At 40.2% G+C, this 20,971-nt stretch overlaps 1 protein-coding gene and 1 long non-coding RNA gene across 2 annotated transcripts in view; both read right to left on the reverse strand.

The window, feature by feature from the left end:
• The window catches only part of LOC127521410 (uncharacterized), a 37,907-nt gene extending 21,497 nt beyond the window's left edge, over positions 1 to 16,410 (reverse strand). Inside the window, exon 1 of the long non-coding RNA XR_007932352.1 lies at positions 16,122 to 16,410. This is a non-coding gene — a long non-coding RNA (uncharacterized LOC127521410). The remainder of the gene's footprint in view (positions 1 to 16,121) is intronic.
• A 2,447-nt stretch (positions 16,411 to 18,857) lies between these two features.
• On the reverse strand, positions 18,858 to 20,715 carry mid1ip1b (MID1 interacting protein 1b). Its single transcript, XM_051909145.1, has 2 exons — positions 20,523 to 20,715; positions 18,858 to 20,195 (listed from the first exon to the last, which is right to left on the reverse strand). The coding sequence occupies exon 2, from the start codon at positions 19,907 to 19,909 to the stop codon at positions 19,469 to 19,471; it is 441 nt and encodes a 146-aa protein (XP_051765105.1). The 5' UTR covers positions 19,910 to 20,195; positions 20,523 to 20,715; the 3' UTR covers positions 18,858 to 19,468.
• Positions 20,716 to 20,971: the final 256 nt, after the last annotated feature.

Below are 20,971 nucleotides of genomic sequence, written 5' to 3' on the forward strand. Positions count from 1 at the left end.
AATGATAAAGTAAACACACACAAACTTATATTGTTTTTATATGAACATTGTTAGTAGTTTTTATTTATCACTTTTTCAATAATAATAAAAATATATAAATATATTCACTGGGAAGTCAGATTTAGCTCACTTCTGGGAATTATTTTATCCCCAAAGTGCAGCTGCATAAATCTACACACATCATATAACACTTCAACACCACAAGCTAACTGATATATCAGAGGCTGTCCCTGTAGTCAGTAGCTAACAATAGCCTAGCCCTGCGAGAACACACACACACACACACACACACACACAGAGAGAGAGAGGACATCACACATGCACACAGTCTGCATGCACTGTTCATGCTCTCTAAGGCTGCTGGGAAGTTCTAGTAATGGCAGTACTGTTTATAGCTGTTTCGATCAAGCCTAAACCTGATGTGGGTCTTTGACCCAGTGTTTGTGTGCAGACACACATGCAGGCCCAGTATAAGGTACAGTCGTATACTGTAGCACTATTTACAGTGAGGCGCCTCTATTAGGGAAGTTGGAGTCTAAAAGTCAAAGATACATGTGGCCATAATTTGTTTTATTAGTACAATAATGATAAATAAAATAATATATATGGATGTCAAAAAAGAGCTCACTTGACTTGATATGCAAGGTAACAAAAGGCAAATTGTACATTCAGACTTTTGTTTTCGGGTGCGGTACCTCGGTGCACACCTAACATCTGAAAACATCTTTCATACCAAACAACAGGTACAACTTTTCTCAAATTGTCATTTAAATACAAACAGTAGAATACAGTTTGTACGAAGTCAAGCCTCTTTTTTCAGATCATTCCAGTAAACACAACGCCGTGGCTCCCTATGGCATGTAACAGGACCGCTGTCGGATCTATTTATACACCGAGGATAGACTCGGAGTGAGTCAGAAAAAAATCCCCTCGTCTCTGTCTCACGCTCGCACAAATCTTTCCGTCAGCATGGCTGCGGAAAAGCCGCTGAGCTTCTCAACAGAGTGTGACATCGGCGCGTCCAGTCAGGGACGATTGGAGACGGAGGGATGAGTGATGGATCAAGGGAAGAAAGGAAGTGCGGAGAGATTGAGCCAGACCGCAAACCCAGAGGGAGAAAAGCACCGGGGCTCAGGGCTCCCTCACTCTAATTGAGTTATAAAATATGAGTTTTACCCACCGCAGCCGATTATGTAAGAGAGAGAAGGATATGTAGACAACGCCCTTAAAGTACTAAGGGGATGGATGGATAGATTTTTTCCAGCAGATGAACGATAAAAACATTGACAGCCAATCAGAATTGGCCATTTAAAGCGATAGATGATGTAACAAAAGCGTGCACTTACAATAAACAGAACGAACTAGCATTGGTGTGGATGCTAATATAGGCCTATTTATATATACTATACCTTAATATATATTTTTTTTCACTTAAGGCCTTTGCACACTGAGTCCGAAATTTGCGTATGCGTTTTTTCGTATTCATGATCCTAAAAATTCGTCACGCACAGAGACCTTGAACACTGAGTCCGATGCGTATTAATGAATCCGTTGCGAAAAAAAATCGCAAAAAAATACAAAATGGAGTCTTCAAGCAGTGAGCTTGAAGAAATATTGGGTCCATCCAATCCCGAGATTGCATAGAGAGAAAGGAGATCCACCTCATCAAGGAGCTGCGTATTTATCCCGAGCGTTTCAAAGTTTACTTCAGGATGTCAGTGGCTCAGTTTGATGCTTTTCTACTGGCACAATCTGTCTTTATATTCTGTCTCTTTGTATTCCGCACTTTGTCATATAGTGCTACTGCTTTGTGCTGTAGACGACGTGGATTAACTTGCCAGATGGCATTCAGGAATTTTTTTATGACGGACGAAAGTTTCGGAGGCAGTGTGTAAACGAGATTGACATAACGTGAGGTTGTATTTATTTTTTAACGTGCGAAAATTTCGGACGTGAATTTCGGACTTTTAGGGTTGAAAAGAAATTCGGAATATGTGACCAGTGAAATACTGTTAGCGAACATCCTGACACCATGTCTGACCTCGATGGACTGAACAGAAGAAATGAACCAGAGAAGATTTCCACATTAAGGAAGGCGGAGTCTCAGAGCCACACCCATCTATTACATAATCGCCATGAACTAATGGTATTTTGAAGGTGTTTACCAGCTGGAGCGAACTTTTTACGAAAAGTTCGCTTTGGCAAGCTGTTTTGAACTCCAAACGAACTTCGTTTTGGCCTGGTTTTGTTCGAAATGACATCACACCAGTTCGTTCTTCGATTTCGCTTGAAGTATATCAGGGGCTTTATAGTGTTTGAACGGACCTAAATTGTTGCTTTTTAGCTCTGCTGGTTGAATTCACATGTGTTTCTGAAGTCGTATCACAGCCTTTGATCCGAAACACCCCACAAACTGTTGAACAGCAAACGGCTCAGTCACACTGACCTTTACATACACGATAAGGAACCGGCAGTGGCCACACGTGTCCGATAAATGTGTGTGTGTGTGTGAAATTAACCTTTGCACACTATTCAAGTCACACATTCACTGATGCACAGTCATAAAACAAGACAGGGAGAGAGAGCGATTGCTCCTGTTTTTGTGGAGATAATAAGCGGGGGTGAAGTAATCTCCCCCAGTTTCCAGTAATTATGCTGTTGACCTGGTGGCAGTAAAACCTGATTTATACTTTCAGTAAATACTGTGTTCTTGGCATTCAGTGCAGCAAGGTTTTCCTCCGGTAATTAATTCAGCTAAAAATGCAAAAAGTCATTCAAAAATTATTCAATACTGAGGAAGTTTTGCAATTAACAGAAATCAACAGGCCTATTAAAAAATATTTATACAGATAGATAGATAATATTAATAATAATATTAATAATATTTTAGTATAAATAATATATACTATTATTAGATCATATTATTTAATATTATTATTAAATTTTTGTAACAATGTATAATCAGAACATTATCATTGTTATTATTATTATTAGATCATTTTTAAATTACTTTTATAGTGTGCTACAAACTGCTCAATACTTGCTTGTTAGTCAAGTCAAGTCACCTTTATTTATATAGCGCTTTTTACAATGTAGATTGTGTCAAAACAGCTTTACATTGATAACTGGTACATTATTTGGCTGCACAGCAGCTCTTAAAGAATAGTGTCAATGCAGGCAGATCAAAGCACTGTTGAATATCAAATGTCAAGTCAAATGTCAAGTGTCCCCAACTAAGCAAGCCAGAGGTGACAGCGGCAAGGAACCCAAACTCCATCAGGTGACATCAGGTGGCAGACAAGTGGCAAATTGGTGTTAAAATGGAGAAAAAAACCTTGGGAGAAACCAGGCTTAGTCGGGGGGCCAGTTCTCCTCTGGCCAACAGTGCTTTGTTACAATTCAGGTTGCAAGACTTTAGCATTGCTGTTGTTTTCTAGAAATCTCATCTGCACAAACAGGCATACGTAAACACTCTGGGACTCTTGCAATGTCGTAAAAACACACACATGCACCGTAATGTGATGTAAACAAGGAGTTTGCTGGGGTAGACGGAGCATGCACTCGCAACAACAGCATGCCATGGCATCAGCTGTATTTGAGCCTTGTGTGTGTGTGTGCGTTTGTGTGTGTGTGTGTGTGTGTGTGTGTGTGTGTTTTGCACTGCCAGTTAACAGCTTGTTTTTGTACGCTGCCTTTACCAGCTATATCTAGGTGTAGATAATAGTGAGTGTTTTGTCTGTACAAAGACCTTTAAAGGTACAAAATAAACTGGCAAAAAAACATTTATCTGGTGCATTTTTACACAAAATGCTGCACTGTTGTATAAATACACCTCTTAGCGGCAGTAAAATCACAGTTTTTTTTATAGTTTTAACACAGTGAAGATGTACATAAAGTTTTGATTACATAGGAAGAAAATGTCCTCTCAAATGTGTTGTGTAATCTGATAAATGATGCCATGTCAGAACCATACAGGTCAATACACGTCATATTAATGTGCTGTCAGGGAAAGTTGGTGTGAAGTTGACAGTAATAACAGTGCCCGAACTTGACACAAAGATGTGGGTGTGTTTGGCACCATGGCGACACGCCCGCCAATTATCTCCACAGAAACCAAGAGCACAAAGAGAAAGAGCATTAATTGAGATGAGAATATATACTGTATATATACACCGATCAGGCATAACATTATGACCACCTTCCTAATATTGTGTTGTTACACCTTTTGCTGCCAAAACAGCCCTGAGCCGTCAAGGCATGGACTCCACTAGACCCCTGAAGGTGTGCTGTGGTATCTGGCACCAAGATGTTAGCAGCAGATCCTTTAAATCCTGTAAGTTGCGAGGTGGAGCCTCCATGGATCGGACTTGTTTGTTCAGAACATCCCACAGATGCTCGATTGGATTGAGATCTGGGGAATTTGGAGGCCAAGTCAACACCTCAAACTCATTGTTGTGCTCATCACACCATTCCTGAACCATTTTTGCTTTGTGGCAGGGAGCATTATCCTGCTGAAAGAGGCCACAGCCAACAGGGAATACCGTTTCCATAAAAGAGTGCACATGGTCTGCAACAATGCTTAGGTAGGTGGTACATGTCAAAGTAACATCCACATGGATGGCAGGACCCAAGGTTTCCCAGCAGAACATCGCCCAAAGCATCACACTGCCTTCGCTGGCTTGCCTTCTTCCCATAGTGCATCTTGGTGCCATGTGTTTCCCAGGTAAGAGACCCACACGCACCCGGCCATCCACGTGATGTAAAAGAAAACGTGATTCATCAGACCAGGCCACCTTCTTCCATTGCTCCGTGGTCCAGTATTGATGCTCACGTGCCCACTGTTGGCGCTTTCGGTGGTGGACAGGGGTCAGCATGGGCACCCTGACTGGTCTGCGGCTACGCAGCCCCATACGCAACAAATTGCGATGCACTGTGTATTCTGACACCTTTCTATCAGAACCAGCATTAACTTCTTAAACAATTTGAGCTACAGGCGCTCGTCTGTTGGATCGGACCACACGGGCCAGCCTTCGCTCCCCACGTGCATCAATGAGCCTTGGCCACCCATCTGAGTCAAACAAGTTTATCTTAGTCTCATCAGACCACAGGACATGGTTCCAGTAATTCATACTCTTAGACAGGTTGTCTTCAGCAAACTGTTTGCGGGCTTTCTTGTGAGCCAGCTTCAGAAGAGGCTTCCTTCTGGGACAACGGCCATGCAAACTGACTTGTTGCAGTGTGCGGCATATGGTCTGAGCACTGACAAGCTGACCTCCTGCTTCTGCAACCTCTAAAGCAATGCTGGCAACACTCATGCATCTGTTTTTTGAAGCCAGCTTCTGCACCTGATGCACAGCACAAGGTCTCAACTTCTTTGATTCAACTTCTTTGGCCTGTTCCGAGTGGAACCCGTCTTGGAAAACCCCTGTATGACCCTGGCCACTGTACTGTAACTCAGTTTCATGGTGTTACCGATCTTCTTATAGCCTGGGCCATCTTTGTGGAGAGCAACAATTCTAATTCTCAAATCCTCAGAGAGTTCTTTGCCATGAGGTGCCATGTTGAACATCCAGTGATCAGTATGAGAGAATTGTACTCAAAGCACCAAATTTTAATTGCTCTAATACAAGATCCACACATTTGTATGGTCCTGTCAAGCAGACAAAAACATGAACATGATGAATAGGACATGTGGCTTTGCATGGTTAAACAACATACAACTGTTATCACTTAGGGTGTACTCACTTTTGTTGCCAGCTATTTTGACAATAATGGCTGTATGTTGAGTTATTTTCAGAAGACAGTAAATCTATACTGCTATACAAGCTGCACATTGACTACTCTAAAATATATCCAAGTTTCATTTCTATAGAATTGTCCCTTGAGTAGATATACTAAAATGGTTGCTGAAATGTGAGGGGTGTACTCACTTTTGTGAGATACTGTATACATAATATTGGGCTGTCAAATCTAATAAAATCTAGTAAATATATAATATATGTGTGTGTATATGTTACATACCCATGTACATGCATACATACCCACACACATATATTTACAAACTTTTATGTTAGATGCGATTAATACATTTTAAAAAATAAATAATATAATTTAAATACTTTATTATTTTATTTATTTATTTCCCTGGTAATAACTGGATGCCACTCACTATTTTTAAAAAGTAGTGTAAAAGCAGTGTATGCTATCGGTCAGTGATGATTTACTGACGTTTTGACTTTTGTTACTCTGGAGCCCAATGTCATTTGTCATCATTTAGTGTGTGCATTTTGCCCCTCCGCTTTGTTTGTTTCCTCACTATTGTTGAGCTGTGCAAGCGAGTATTTGCGCGTGCTGTCATGGCGAAGGCCGTGCGCGTCTGTTTGTGCTGCTTATGAAAACAAATGAGAGAGAAAACAAAACAAAAAGGGCAGCACACACACATACACACACACACCTGTGCACTATATGCTAAACAGAATTACACAGGAAAATACGTTCACACCACGTGCATGTCTTCCACACAGACGATACACACAAGCGCACATTAACTACGCAAACACGCAACATTACCTAGGAAAATATGCTCACTGTCCCACACACACACACACACACAGCTCTGAAAACAGCATGTGTGTGCACTCAAATGGGCTATTAACTATTGCGCTGTAACCACGGCGACCGGAGAGCTCAACGTAACATGATCTATTATCGACTGCCAGGAGACGCAGAGAAAAAAAGTGTGCCTGTCGCACTCGCTGTCTTTGTGTTTATGGAACTCTGTTGCAACTTTTAAACGTCTGTCTGTCTCTCTGCCTGTCTGTCTGTTTCTCTCTTTTTGTCACTGTCGGTCTCTGCCAGGCTCTTTGTATTTATTTTTCTTTATCTTTCTATGCCTGCCTGTCTCTCTCTGCCTCTATCAGTCGCTATCTCTTTCTCTCTCTCTTTCTAAGCTTGTCTCACTGTCTGTCTTTCTTCCTGTTTCTCGAAATGTCTCTCTCTCACGCCCTGTTTCCACCTGGTATTAAGACGCATTTTGGACGATCGGATCACAAGTGGACGACGCTAAATACAGGTGTAAACGGGGTGTAAAATGTTTTGAGCTTGTCCACTTCAGTTCCAGTGGTAGTCGAAAACACCAGATTGCTTTCAATAGTGTACACACTCATGCGGTCAAATGTGTTTGAACAGCCACAAAAGACCACCCACTCTCTGCCTAACACGTAAACATTATGGGAAGTGCGCTAGCCAGATGGGATTTAAACTTTGTCGGCTGAAGACCCAAGTTTGGTTTGAAGACAAAAAATGTACCAAGCACAATGTTCTCTCACCGTTCCTGATTTCGAACACAAACTCACCGCGTTCAGCCAGGCTCGTGGCTGTCAGAGCAGAAACGAAAGCTGCTGCTCTCCGTGTGTTTTTCCATCGTCTCTGCGTTCATATGTAAATTGCCTGAACTTATTTCGTCCATTAGATCGAAAGATCTGAAAAAATCCATACGTTTCCCCACCCATAGACCCTCCCCTTGAACAAATCAGGACAGAAGTGGTCGAAAGTGGACAAAAGAGATTAAAACAACAGGTGTAAACGGGTATTCAGATTGTCCTTGTCTGTCTCTCATTTTGTGGCTCCTGGCCTGTCTCTCTTCCTGTCTGTCTCTCACCAAGCTCGTCTCTCTGAATGTCTTTTTTTCTTTTTCTCGTCCTGTCTGTCTCTCAGCTTGCACATCTGTCAGTTTATGCCCATCTCCCTTCCCTTTATTTCTTTGTCTGTCTGTCTCTCTCTCAGCTTTTCTTTCTTTATATCTCTCACTCTCTCTGCCTGTCTTTCTCTTACATTCTAGTTCTTGGCCTGTCTTTCTGTCTGTCTCTTTCGGTTTCTCTTTCTATCTGCCTCTTTGTCTGTCTTTATTTCTGTTTCTCTCCCTGTCTGTCTCTCAGCTTGTCTTATCTGTCAGTTTATGCCTGTCTCTCTCATTCCTTCTCTCTTCCTCTGTTTGTCTCTCAGCTTTTCTTTCTCTCTTCTGTCTCTCTCTCTCTCTGCCTGTTTCTGTCTAGCCACCTGTCTCACTCTCTCTCTCTCTCAGCCAGGCTCTCTGATTGGTGTCATTCCAGGGATAATGTAGGAAGAATCTGACCTAGATACACGCACACGCAGGCCAGATTAGTGGACATGACGTTATATGCACTATACCCTCAGATTAGCACGCTAACAGCTTCCTACAGCCAACTCAACCACACACACACACACACAGAGACAGTATCTGTTTATTTCACTGTTACCGATTCACCACAAGATGAATTAATAAGACCGTTTGGAGATCAAATCAGAGCAGGAAGAAATTAGCCTTTAGCCTCTACCAGTATTTATTTAATTGCTAATAGCTTTAGCATAAAAGCAACTTGTTGCGCAATGCTGTAAATCATTTTCGATTTGCTAATTTCTTATTAGCGACCAACCGTAGAGAGGTAAACAAACCTTTAATTGGAGTTTTGGGCAAAATGGCTATACAAAACAACAGAAAGAGAAATAATTTTGCATTCTTTTTAGCATTTGTTTTCACAGTGGCACTGAGGAATAAATGTCCCTGCACAACTCTGTCAGATATCAAAAACATCAACATCTGAGCCATATTTAAGCTATACACACATCTGTGGGAAACACAGGTTGCGTTAGGACAGGGTGAAGGGTTAAGAACCTTAGCTCGCCTCCCGTCTCATATCATCTCTCCTCCTCTCATCTAATCTCACTCCCCGCATCTCGTCTTTCTCTCTCTCTCTCTCCACTGAATTGATTAGCATTCATCCTGATGCGCTGCTCTTCCGTGGAGAGCTGATGGCGTGCTGATAAATGGTTGGGGGGAGAGAGGGCGTCGCTCTCGAACGGACTCGCTGACATCCTGCATTAACCAATCAATAACCAGACACAGGGGACGGGGGGAGCCCAGCTTGCCCAATCATTTGCATCGGCCCGTCTGCTATAAAGGAGACGGAAAGGAGAAAGAAAGCAGTTTGAGAGCCTGTGCAGCGGGCGAGAGCAGAATGCTTTCGTAGGCGTTAAAGAGGGAGAGAAAGCCGCAAGGGCAGCGGTTATTTTATCACAGCAGTTCTTCATTTTCACAGTGGTTCAGCACAGCCAGAGGCACTGAAACCCAATCTAACACAAACACACGCACATTTATCTAGCTGTCTACACGGGGACTGCCCATTGACTTATATTGTTTTTACATTAAGCTAATTATAATTACCATAGATTAACACAGCACTCATACACACATTTCAGCATTTTTAGAAACTAATACTTTCAATTAGGCTATTTGGTTTAAAATTTAAGGATGCCCCTAAAGGGGGCCCTTTTAAGATTTGGCAATGTTTGGTAATATGATGGTATTACCATGGTGTTGTCTGGATTATCATGTAAATACCACAATTTATGAATATGGTAATCATGGTATATTTCAAAGCGTTACCATCTGCTACCATCACTGCATGGGATCACCAAAGTAAATTTCAAGGGTATCTAAAGGAAAATCACTTGCAATGGTGCCATATGTATGGCATTTCACAGAATACCATGGTATTTTCATAGTATTTACTTTGTAATGTATTTCAATCAAAACCATAGTAATACCATGGAAAATGTCTAAAAATAAAACATGGTAAAATCACGGCACTTTTGTATGTGGTGAGAAGATAGTAATGTTGAATACTTTTGAATATTTTTGGAAATTTCACAGAATACCATGGTATTACCATATTTACTTAGTAAACTATTGCAAAGAATACCATAGGCTAGTATTATATTATGTACCATACCCTATATAACACCATAGTATTATATATTTGAAAACCGTGGTATTTTTTGGTATGCCTTTTCACAGAATATCATGCTATTTCCATAGTATTTACTTTATAGTATATTTAAAAATACCGTAGTATTACCGCGGTAAATGTTTGAAAACCACGATAATACAATTCTACTTTATGTAGGCCTATGTGCCGAGTGAGGTTGATTAAAACAAGCACATACACGCTAATGTAAACTCAAGAGAATATGCACACACAATAACAATACACACAATAATATATCCGTTATAGCAGTCTGCGTGCTCTCAGCGTGCGCGCCCTCTCAACAAGGACGTCTAGAAAGGTCAGCTGCAGCATTAGATCGCGGTGGGGTGTGTGTTTGTGTGTGTCCGCAGCAAGGACGATCCCATTCATCTCTGCTCCGAGCCGCTAATGCTGCTGATGAGAGAAACCCAACCTCATAAACAAGGTAAAAAAAAAAAAAAAACAACTCAGGGGAACTAAAGCACGGGGATCAGATGATCGCACACACACTCTTTGTGCGCGCACGAACGTGTGGCGGTAATGAGTCTGCGTGTGGCGGCAATCAGAATGTGCTGTGGAGTATTCCCCGCTCACCGAGCTAAAGGGGTAATCAAAATTTAATTACGCAGAAAATGAAGGGCAAAACCCCACGATCCAGGACCACACGAACGACCGCTGATTGGTGGATGACAGATACGCGTTCAAGAGAGAGAGAGAGAGAGAGAGAGCGGGAAATTAAATTCAAAGATAATAATCGCCCTACATCGTTCTTATCCCAAGATGACGTACTGTACCACAGGATATTTGACTGCTAAGCACGGCTATCTTTGTGACAATCCTGTTACTCAAAAAAACATATGTCCGTCTAAACATGGATCAATGCTCTTCTTCAGAAAAAAAAATCGATTTGTACTCTGTAAGTGGTTTCAGAAAACTTTGAATATAGTGCACAAGTCATATGGACACTTATTATACACCAGTGGCAAACACAGTACAACTTAAAATAAAGACACCCTAACGAATATTACTCCAGTTAAAAGTACTCCTTTTAAAATTTTACCTGATTAAAATAGGCCTATAGCTGAAAATATTAGACTATGTATTAGACTATTATTCCTTTTAATAGTCAATAAGGAAGATTAGTGGATGCAGATATTAAATATGCATCTGCAAACAAGCAAAATTAATTTTATTAAAAAATAGTCATACATTATCAAAATATTATCATATATCATTTTAAGTAACTGACAATTCTTGTGAAAACAACCACAAAATACAATGGTAAAAGTGGTCTTTGTGTCTTAAGAGATCTTAAAGGGATAGTTCACCCAAAAATGAAAATTCTGTCATCATTTACTCACCCTCAAGTTTTTCCAAACCTGTATAAATTTCTTTGTTCTGCTGAAAATAGCATATTTTCTTAGCTATAGATGCTATTTAGTGAAAATAGCATATTTTCTTAGCGATAGATGCTGTTTACACCATGTAAAAGTATCAGTTCTTTGCAATAAGAGTAAATAGTAATTAGATGCTATCTATACTTTATATTGGCGGATCTCGTGCACCTCAGTATTTTTGTACAATAACAGGATGCAATAATATCATAGAGTGTAAATGATTATATTTATTAAAATTATTAAATGGATGCTGCCTTATTGGGAGAATAAAAACTCTCCCTACACCTTCCCCTAACCCTACCCAATAAACACTTTTAATATTATTAAACACTCCTTCACAGTTTATTTCCACGTTTAGAACATTATTTTTCGTTTTTATTGAAAATAAATGCGAGCTTGGCAAAAGGCGGATTCAAACCCACATCGATCACTTCTGCGCCACTGAAGACATTGAATTCCACGTGTCTTTTTTAAAACTTGGGTGGTTGAATCAGACATTGGTAGGTGGAGCTAGTGTAAATAGCGTTTGCCAACAAGGGACGCTATTTGCACTTAGTATAAATAGACACTCTGATATATATATATATATATATATATATATATATATATATATATATTAGTGCTCCACAACTGTTTGGTTACAAACATTCTACAAAATATCTTTGTGTTCAGCAGAACAAAGAAATTCAAACAGGTTTGGAGCAACTTGAGGGGGAGTAAATGATGACAGAATTTTCATTTTAGGGTGAATTATCCCTAAGCAACACTTGCACAACTGCTTTACTACATTAACATCATGTAGGCTATAACCTAAATATGAATTCCATTTATGATAAACAATACCAATATACTCAACAATACTCATTATAGCACCTTACTTTTTGCCACATCAACCAAATTCTTAGCGAGAACTGCGGGAATCAGATCAGTCCAATTCATGAATGAAACATTGTGCCTTTTGAATCATTCAGTGCCATTGGTGAACCAACAGGTTCACTGAGAACTTCCTCTAAAGAATCATTCGTTAATGACTTTGACATCGTTATCGCATCTCGCAGCGGGTCTTGAGTTCTTTACTTTGAACGCCGTGTTTTTTCTGACATTGAGCAGAAAAAAAAGTAAGATGTTGTGCTGGGAACCATGAAGTAAAAGTTTTCTCTCAGATACTTATATACAGTAAATGAGAAATACTTTGACAGCCCCTGGACACTTCGCACTTTCATTGTGTTCTATGGAAGAAAGGGTTTGTAGGGTGTTCATTTTTGAGTGAACTATTCCTTGCCCACAAAAACCTATGCGTTTTTCCTATGAAATCTAACTAAAGCAGCATTTAACATTCAGTCTGCACTGCCTCAACGTTTTGTCACAGCGTCCTGACGGCTCAGGGTGTCCATAGAGTTTAAGAGCGTGACATGGCTTCTCCTGACCTTCAACCCTCGTTTATCGGCTGCCGCCTGCCTGGCCGTCTAACTCACTTAGTGAATGGCTCTCTGCTCTTATCAACGGCTTCACTGACAGACGACGAAGACACCGGAGAATAACTGCCTCACGTTGTCACCGACAGTACGGCGAGAGAGAGAGAGAAACAAGTAGAGGGAATTGTCGAACGCAGCGGCCTCAACACCCTACAGACTTTGATGGCCCTGAGCCCTGAGATGAAATTTCAAAGCGTTGTCTCGCTCACTCTCTCTCTCTCCTCATCTTGCAGTCTCGCTGCAGAAGGCAATTACGAGTCCCTGGTCTCCGCGGCCGCCCACCTCCCTGCCGTCTCGTCTTTGCATTCCTCTTTTTTTCCTCTTTCCTTCCCTCATTACCCACTTTCCCACTCTCGGCTTTTTCTCTCCCTCTCCGCTGTGAGTCATGCAAATCAGCAACGCTCGCATGGAAAATATATCAGAATCATTAATAATTTTGGGGCGAATTTCAAAAAGGTGGAGAGGATGCTTGGGAAAAAATGGCAGGAAGGCAGAGAGGGGCCATTTTAATGGAAAGGAAGTAATCATGGCGGGCCATTCAAGATGAAACGCCGCTGAATCCTTTGACGACTAAATGACGGCGTGCTGTGCACAGGATGCCCTTGAGCACTGATCCGAGGTCAGCTTTCCTGTATTTAACTACTGCGTGCAGATCTAGCAAAACCTGAGCTCAGATCAGCACCGGAGGGCATCTGGCAGCCGCTTATTTCAATAACCAAATCCACAATGACGGGGAACCTGATCTCTCGGAGTTTGCAGGCCTGACCAGATCATATTCTGCTTTTCCCTGGAGATGCGAGATGTTATCTGAGGCGACGTTTCAAAAATAAAGGTTTCAGTTAGCAAAATGGATTGAACTGGCACAAAGAACTTTGTTTTTTTGTTTTTTTTTACTTTCTAGATCTTTGGAAAACAATCTATTAGGGATGTGCGTGAAGCCTATTCAAATTCGGAAAGGCATAGAAAATGAGTAACGCATTCTATGGAGTCCCTAAAGGGACATGGTGTGGCTTGCTGCGGTAGTCGGTTATTAAGGATGAGCGTAACGATACTGAAGTGTCGATATATCGATACTGATGTGTATGGAAGCTTGTTTCGTCCTCTCGTTTTATCTCAGTTCTGACTTTATAACACGCAATTCTGACTTTATACCAAGTAATTCTAACTTTATAACATACAATTGTGAGTTTATATCATGCAATTCTGACAATAGCCTGTCACTGCCATATACAGTGACTCAGTTCAGCTACAGTATTTGTAGATTTCAATGGTTACCACTACAGTAAACATATTTTACCCATGTGTAAACAAAAATATAATCTAATAAATTGCAATTAAGGTGTATTGAATGTTAAAATGCCTTTTAAATACAATGTTAAGTGGGTATCATTACCCATTTTACTCTTAGTAATTTAATAGTTTAATAAATGTAATAATTTAAAAGTACAGTTTAGAGGTATTGGTATCATATCGATATTGATGATACTGGCCATTGAAAGGATCGTATCATATCGAAAACAAAATAAGTGGTATCGCCCATCCCAATTGGGTTACATTACAGTACATCAGATTTCACGTCTCATGTGAAGATAGTAAGGAGAGATGACTGACAGGACGATGTCGGAGGATTTGGTGCGCAACAGATCCTGAGCGTCATTGACAAATATCTTATCTTGTAATGTGTGGTCCCCCACTCTCTATACACAAAATGATGTGTAATGTGAATTGGAAAGTGAAAGTAAACTGCGAGAAGCAATTTCTCCCTGATACCCACAAATTATATACAATTACCCAACTAATTGCAAGAGAACACAAAAGCATTGGAAATATATAATTTTTCCTCCCATGTCATATTTTTTTTCCATCACCACAGAATGCGTCATTTTCTTTCTGAACATAGTATTCGGCTTCAGGCACATTCATACAATCTATGTACTAGTACTTTGAAAAGTCCAGAAACAAATAAGCTAATCTGAAGAATTTATAATATCTCCTTTCCTACTGCAGGAGGTACTTAGTTTTGACATATAAGGAACTAGTTCCTCTTCAACATTTTGTGGAACTGTTTTTGCTGCTAAAGTGCAACTCCGATCCTGTATCATTGTTGTTGTTCCTTTTGTGTCGCCCACAAATGAAACATCAAAATCACGTTGAAACTTCTTGAAAAATAAAGAACATAATTTTTAAATGAATGCATCATATTTAAACTCTCCAGAATCTCTAGCCCCTTAGACTTCCATTGTAAATGCATTACTGTAAACACATTGTTTTTTACTTGAAAATTATCTTCTGTGGTGGTGCATTCTGGGACTGCAAAGGTAAGCTTAGCTAAACTAAGAGTTTGTGAACTGAATCTGGTACCAATAAAGCATACAGACCACTTATGATATAAATTTACACCTAACATATCATACAGTCCCTTGTGTGTGTTAACACTTACATAAGCGAAACTATAGCTCCATGACGCACTGATAGCCTTAAATCTGCGGTTGTAAAAATAATTACCATGGCAAGATGATTTACAGTAAAACTGAGCCATTTATACGTTTTAATAACGATTGAATCGCCATTCCGTTCGTCATGCCTAATTTACGGTAATCTACTGTAACCTAAATACTTCAACTCACAGGTGGTGACGTAAATCAATAGCTCAGATGTTTTGAAATGGATTTTCAACACAAAAATCATTTAAACATACGGGAGAGTTTTCAAACTTTTCAACAAAATCCTCTTGAGGGTGTTTAAATGTTTGGCTCCTTCCACTGAGTCCCATGTTATTAAATTCAGCTTCCCTTAAATCAATTTCCTAACCGAATTACACACCATCTTGTTTTGTTTCGCAGAAATCATGTCATCTTGTCTCCAGAGTAGCAGCTTCGCGACACTGCTTTTTGACCACCGCCATGTGGTTTGTTTCGGCCACAATGGTGGCGACACTTGTGCACAGCTTGTCTTGTTATTGTCACTAGAGGAATAGAATGTCCTTCCCGACGTTTCTGAAGGGTTGCATTCTGGGAAGTCCCAGACAGTAACAGATGACCAGAAGCGAGACCACTGAGGAACCTGACAAGCTGCCACTGAAATAGCTCAGAGAGAGACGTCAAATATAGTGAGAGGCTGTAATAAGACAGCTATTTTCTTGCACTCCGAGACAAGACACAATCCTCTTAACAAGAAGGCAGCATCCGTCCTCTCCATTATCCCTGCTAGTTTGTTGCTCACCTAGTGAGTCACTTTTTAAGATAACGTAAAATTAACGGTTTGACGAATTCTAATTTCCCCTCTTTTTTCGTCCTTAGAGTTTTTGCACCACAAGCATTGTGGTCTCACTTCTCTGCAAAGAAAAGCAATGGTATGCGTTTTTGCGGTTGCACCTGATACCAGAACCCTTTTGTGCACCCAGAGGACACGTTGCATCATACCTCATATCTGCTACACTGTTGGTTTTACGGTCCTCCAAAACTCCATCATACTGCCTGGAAGTTTCAGTATGTCACGCCACGGGCTGGTCTTACATCAGCTAGATGGCAGACAAACAGTCGGAGTATGAGAAACGCCAGATCAGCACATCCAACTGATGGCCTTCTTTCCTATATAGTTCTCCACCAGCATCTCTAATTAGGGTGCGAAAAGGAAAACGAGAGAAAAATGTCAACCAGGAGGGTTTAGACTATGAATATGGCAGGAAACACAATCGAAAGTAAGAACAAACAAGCATTTGATACCCGTCCCACCTCAAATCAGCTTTATATACTGTCTCGTGTTTTATCTTAGTGACACTATTATGGGTCCATCAGTACTAAAGGTCAGTTTGTCTACTAGTCTGACCAGAACTAAGATACATGATGTTCAAAGAGCAAATTTGGCTCTTAGATAACAAAGGTGAAGTGCAAAAAAAGAACGAAATTCGAGATGCTAAGCAGAACATGAGGTTTATAATGAATTGTGCAATGCAAACTTCTACCTCAAATGCTTCGGCCAAAATGGGTCAACAATAAATTTGTTTTGGACTCAGTAATGACTATATTTAACAACTTCAGATAGCAGTGAGGTAGTATGTCAGAAATATATATTGATTTATTAAGGACATACCAACTAGGCAAGTGACCTTTCTTAGACGTGACTGCTTAACTGAGTGCGTTTACATGGACAATCTTACATTTATGATGCTTCATTACCGACAACGTGTAAAGTCTTGTAAAATCAGTGTTCTTATTTTCAGGAAAAGATTCATTTTAAGCAAAACCTGATTACAATCCAAAACATAAATGTAAATTATGTCTTGCGCGCATGTTCATTTACATTTTTGTTTACACTTTACTTCTGACATTTTATCAGTGTAAACATCTTTAATAGTTTAAGCAAAACCTGATTACAGTCCATTTATGTTTTGATGTCAAAACCAGACTAAAACTTAAAGGGTTAGTTCACCCAAAAATGAAAATAATGTCATTTATTACTCACCCTCATGTCGTTCTACACCCGTAAGACCTTCGTTCATCTTCAGAACACAAATTAAGATATTTTTGATGAAATCCGATGGCTCAGTGAGGCCTGCATTGCCAGCAATGTCACTGAACCTCTCAAGATCCAGAAAGGTACTAAAGACGTATTTAAAACAGTTCATGTGACTACAGTGGTTCTACTTTAATATTATAAAGCGTCGGGAATACTTTTTGTGCGCCAAGAAAACAAAATATCGACTTTATTCAACAATATCTAGTGATGGCCGATTTCAAAACACTGCTTCGAAGCTTTACGAATCTTTTGTTTCGAATCAGTGGTTTGGAACACCAAAGTCACGTGATTTCAGTAAACGGGGCTTCGCTTACGCGCTCCAAACCACTGATTCGAAACAAAAGATTCGTAAAGCTTCGAAGCTGTGTTTTGAAATCGGCCATCACAAGATATTGTTGAAAAGTCATTATTTCGTTTTTTCGGCGCACAAAAAGTATTCTCGTCGCTTTATAATATTAAGGTTGAACCACTGTAGTCACATGAACGGTTTTAAATTGGTTCATACTTTACGTTTGACAGTTTATCAGTGTATCAAATTTGTCTTGTGCTTGTCTGTTTACATTTTACGTTACATTTTTTCAGTGTAAAGATCATTAACAGTTTAAGGAAAACCTTTTTACTAGATTCATTAAACTACTATATGTTGAATTTAAAGGATAATAATGCAATGGGGGAATATCTGTGGGTGGTTCTGATGATGCTAAATGACTTATGTTACCAGTAAAAAGTGGCTTACATTATTTTAAATATATCTAGTTAGTGACAGATTGCAAGCATATTTGTCTAAAATAATTGTGTTTTCAGCTTCAGAATCATGAATATTTATTATTATGGTGTCACCATTGTCCTGTGTATTGGGTTACCAGCACCAAGTCCAAGCCTATTCATTTCCACCCCCAATGTAATACCAAATTTAGCATTTTAACCAACAGTACATTTTTTGTTAACCGTTTACCATGTCTTGTAGAATCGCAATATCATATCGTGATATGTATCGAATTGTGACATTAAGGTATCGTTACACCCCTACTGATTACAGTACGTTTACCATTTAAACTTCAATCAAACCTTACATTGTATTAGAATACAGGATTGTAGCATGAAATACTATGCATACAGTTTGGCTGACTCAACATTTTAACACAAATCAAGCCAGATTCTTTTTTGACAAGTAAAAGATTAATAATCTGTCTTTACAAATACTTTTAAATTAGACAGAATGCCTGAAGAAACTGTTAGCCAGCAACACAGGCGTCAGATAAGATTCCTTTAGTTTCTAAGACTTTTTTTCTTGTGGTTGTTCATTTAGGGGTATTAAACTAGTGTGGGCAGTTTAGATTGGAGACGTCCGTCATTAAGTGCAGCTCAAGCAGTGACTCAGCAGTGTGAATTGGAAAAATGCACTGCAGGTGCCCGGCTCTTCCAGACGTTGCCAGGTCTTAATATAACGTGCCTGATCCCTCTGTGGACCTCAGCAGCAGCTGTGCGCACCAACACAGGCCAATGTTTACTGAGCACGATAAGACAAGTACTCTAGGCATACTGTAAAGTGAGATTTTGCAAGGACATCCCAGAAGGAAATGCGTCATTGTTAATCATGAGTTAGTTCACTCAGAAATCAAACACTTGCAGAGTAAAGATTTGCATTTACAAAATTTTTATTTTTTGAACCATCTTTGTTATAGAAAAAAAAATACATGACAACGTTCATTATAGACAATTACCATCAGTAACTGTGACGTAATCTCCTGGAATCAGTCAACATCCTTAAGAACCATCATGCGATTCCATCACTGATTGTGACGTCATAAAGTACCAGCCAGTCTTTAGCGTAGAAATGTGCATTTTATACATAGTTAGTGATTTTAATTCTCACCTCCAGCCTCAAACTGTTATAATCTACATTAATACAACCGCCAAAACTACCATACCGGGCCATGAAATGTCTTTTGCATATATATATATTTTTAAATGTTTGCTTGTTTGCGTATTTAAATAAATTGCGTTTAATTTCAAAAGCCTGTTTCCAAGCCGGTATCCAGGTTGTGCAAACAATATCAAGGGATGTTAGCAGGGGAATTAAGGGTGCTTGTAAACCGGCGTCGAGTACAAGTCTTTTTTTCGATCCGGGGAATTAAAAATGCACGGAAGCCACCAGGGGCCCATTTGGCTTCAACCCCTGCTGCACCCTCTTGTGAACTTTTTTTTGCAGTCCACCCCCGGTGATGGATGGAGTAAACTCTAGTTGGCTTCAATTCCCACAGCCGCCGATACCAATTTCTTTCTTGTACCTGTTTGTTAGAGTGTTCGCTTTTCGGGTGAGCTTTGACAGTACCGTGTGCAGTCCGGTTAGATGAAAATGAAACAGCTTCTCCAAGTCCTCATCGTTCGGTTCGATGCGAGACATTTCCAGGGACGGCGTCACGCCGTGCTTGTCCTTGCGCCTCTCGTCGGCTTGAAGCACGCCCCATTCGATATCATTCCTAATTGATTTGAGGAGCACATAAGAGCCGTACATGTCTCCATCCTGGAAGGTGTTCACTTCTTTCTCCTCCTCCTGGTCCAGCGGGACGTCCCTCAGCAAACTTGGCACCATGACCGTCTGGTCCATGTTGTTCACGGCACCAATAAACCGGTTCATGGCATTGAAGAGGGAGTTCTTTTGGTTGTAGGAATCGCAGATTTGCATCATCTTTGCTGTCCTATTGACCTGGAGGGCTTTGATCAAATGCAGAACGAGGCTTTAAAGCTCTGTATAGACAATAAAAAGCAGCAGTAGATGTAGTTACTCTTGGGCTGGATGGTTCAGGTAGATATAATAGAGGGTTTATCCGCTATTATTCAGGTCCAGGGAGTGCTCAGATCCCTTGTGCGCTTAAGAAGAATGAGTTTCTAAAAGCGCAGGTGGATTTAAAGCAAGGGTGTGGCTTCCACACGTCAATCAAACGTGTAACCAGGTTGTAACCGGATAATGTGACCTGAAATAACACAGATGCGTGAAAGATTAGTGAGGATGCACACAATATTATATAATCAGAAATAATATCAGTGTCCAAATAAAAAAATAGGTAGAGAAAGCAAGAAATATAAAGAATAAGATTACTAATATTTCCATAACATTTACAATGATTAAGGATTAAACTGTTTAGTATTTAGTAAAACTAAACCTGATCTAAAAACTGTAATCTGAACGTGAATTATTCGCTTCCTACCACTCCTTGATTTCCTCAAGGAGAAGCCGGCCGGCAAACTAAGCGTCAATCTATCGAGAGGCTAACAAATAACATAGGCTTCTGAATACCCACCTTTGCTGATATTCGTCCTCTTCCTATAAATTCGAAAAGGTTCGGCAAAGTCCAAGGAAACCGGCGATAAAGTCGCTGAAAGATAACAGAATCGTCTAGCAACAGACAGAGGGTGAGGCCGCGTGTAGCTCTATGGCGCTTATGAATATTCATGAGACGACGCATCAGCCCACAACCGCTCAGCCGCTCTAGTCCAATTAGAAGCCAGTCGCTTAGTTCATCCAGGAGGACGGCGTATTTCAACAGCCAATCAGAGGAGAGAAAGGGAATCCGGCAACGTGCCAGGGCTGCAGCTCGCGGTCAAAGACAGCACAGTGAGAAAGAAGAGGGAACTACTGGACTGATGAAAGTACCTTCTACGTTGCGTATAGACTTAATACTACTAGTGACAAAAAGGTTTATTCTATCGATTTATTTTCACGTTGGAGTTTTGATCCAAAATAGGCTTT

The sequence above is a fragment of the Ctenopharyngodon idella genome, chromosome 10, assembly GCF_019924925.1.
Source record: "Ctenopharyngodon idella isolate HZGC_01 chromosome 10, HZGC01, whole genome shotgun sequence".
In the NCBI taxonomy this organism is placed as follows: Eukaryota; Metazoa; Chordata; class Actinopteri; order Cypriniformes; family Xenocyprididae; genus Ctenopharyngodon; species Ctenopharyngodon idella.

What these genes read in the sequence shown, in the direction of transcription:
- mid1ip1b (XM_051909145.1), bottom strand. Translation starts at nt 19,909, where the DNA reads ATGATGCAAATCTGCGATTCCTACAACCAAAAGAACTCCCTCTTCAAT.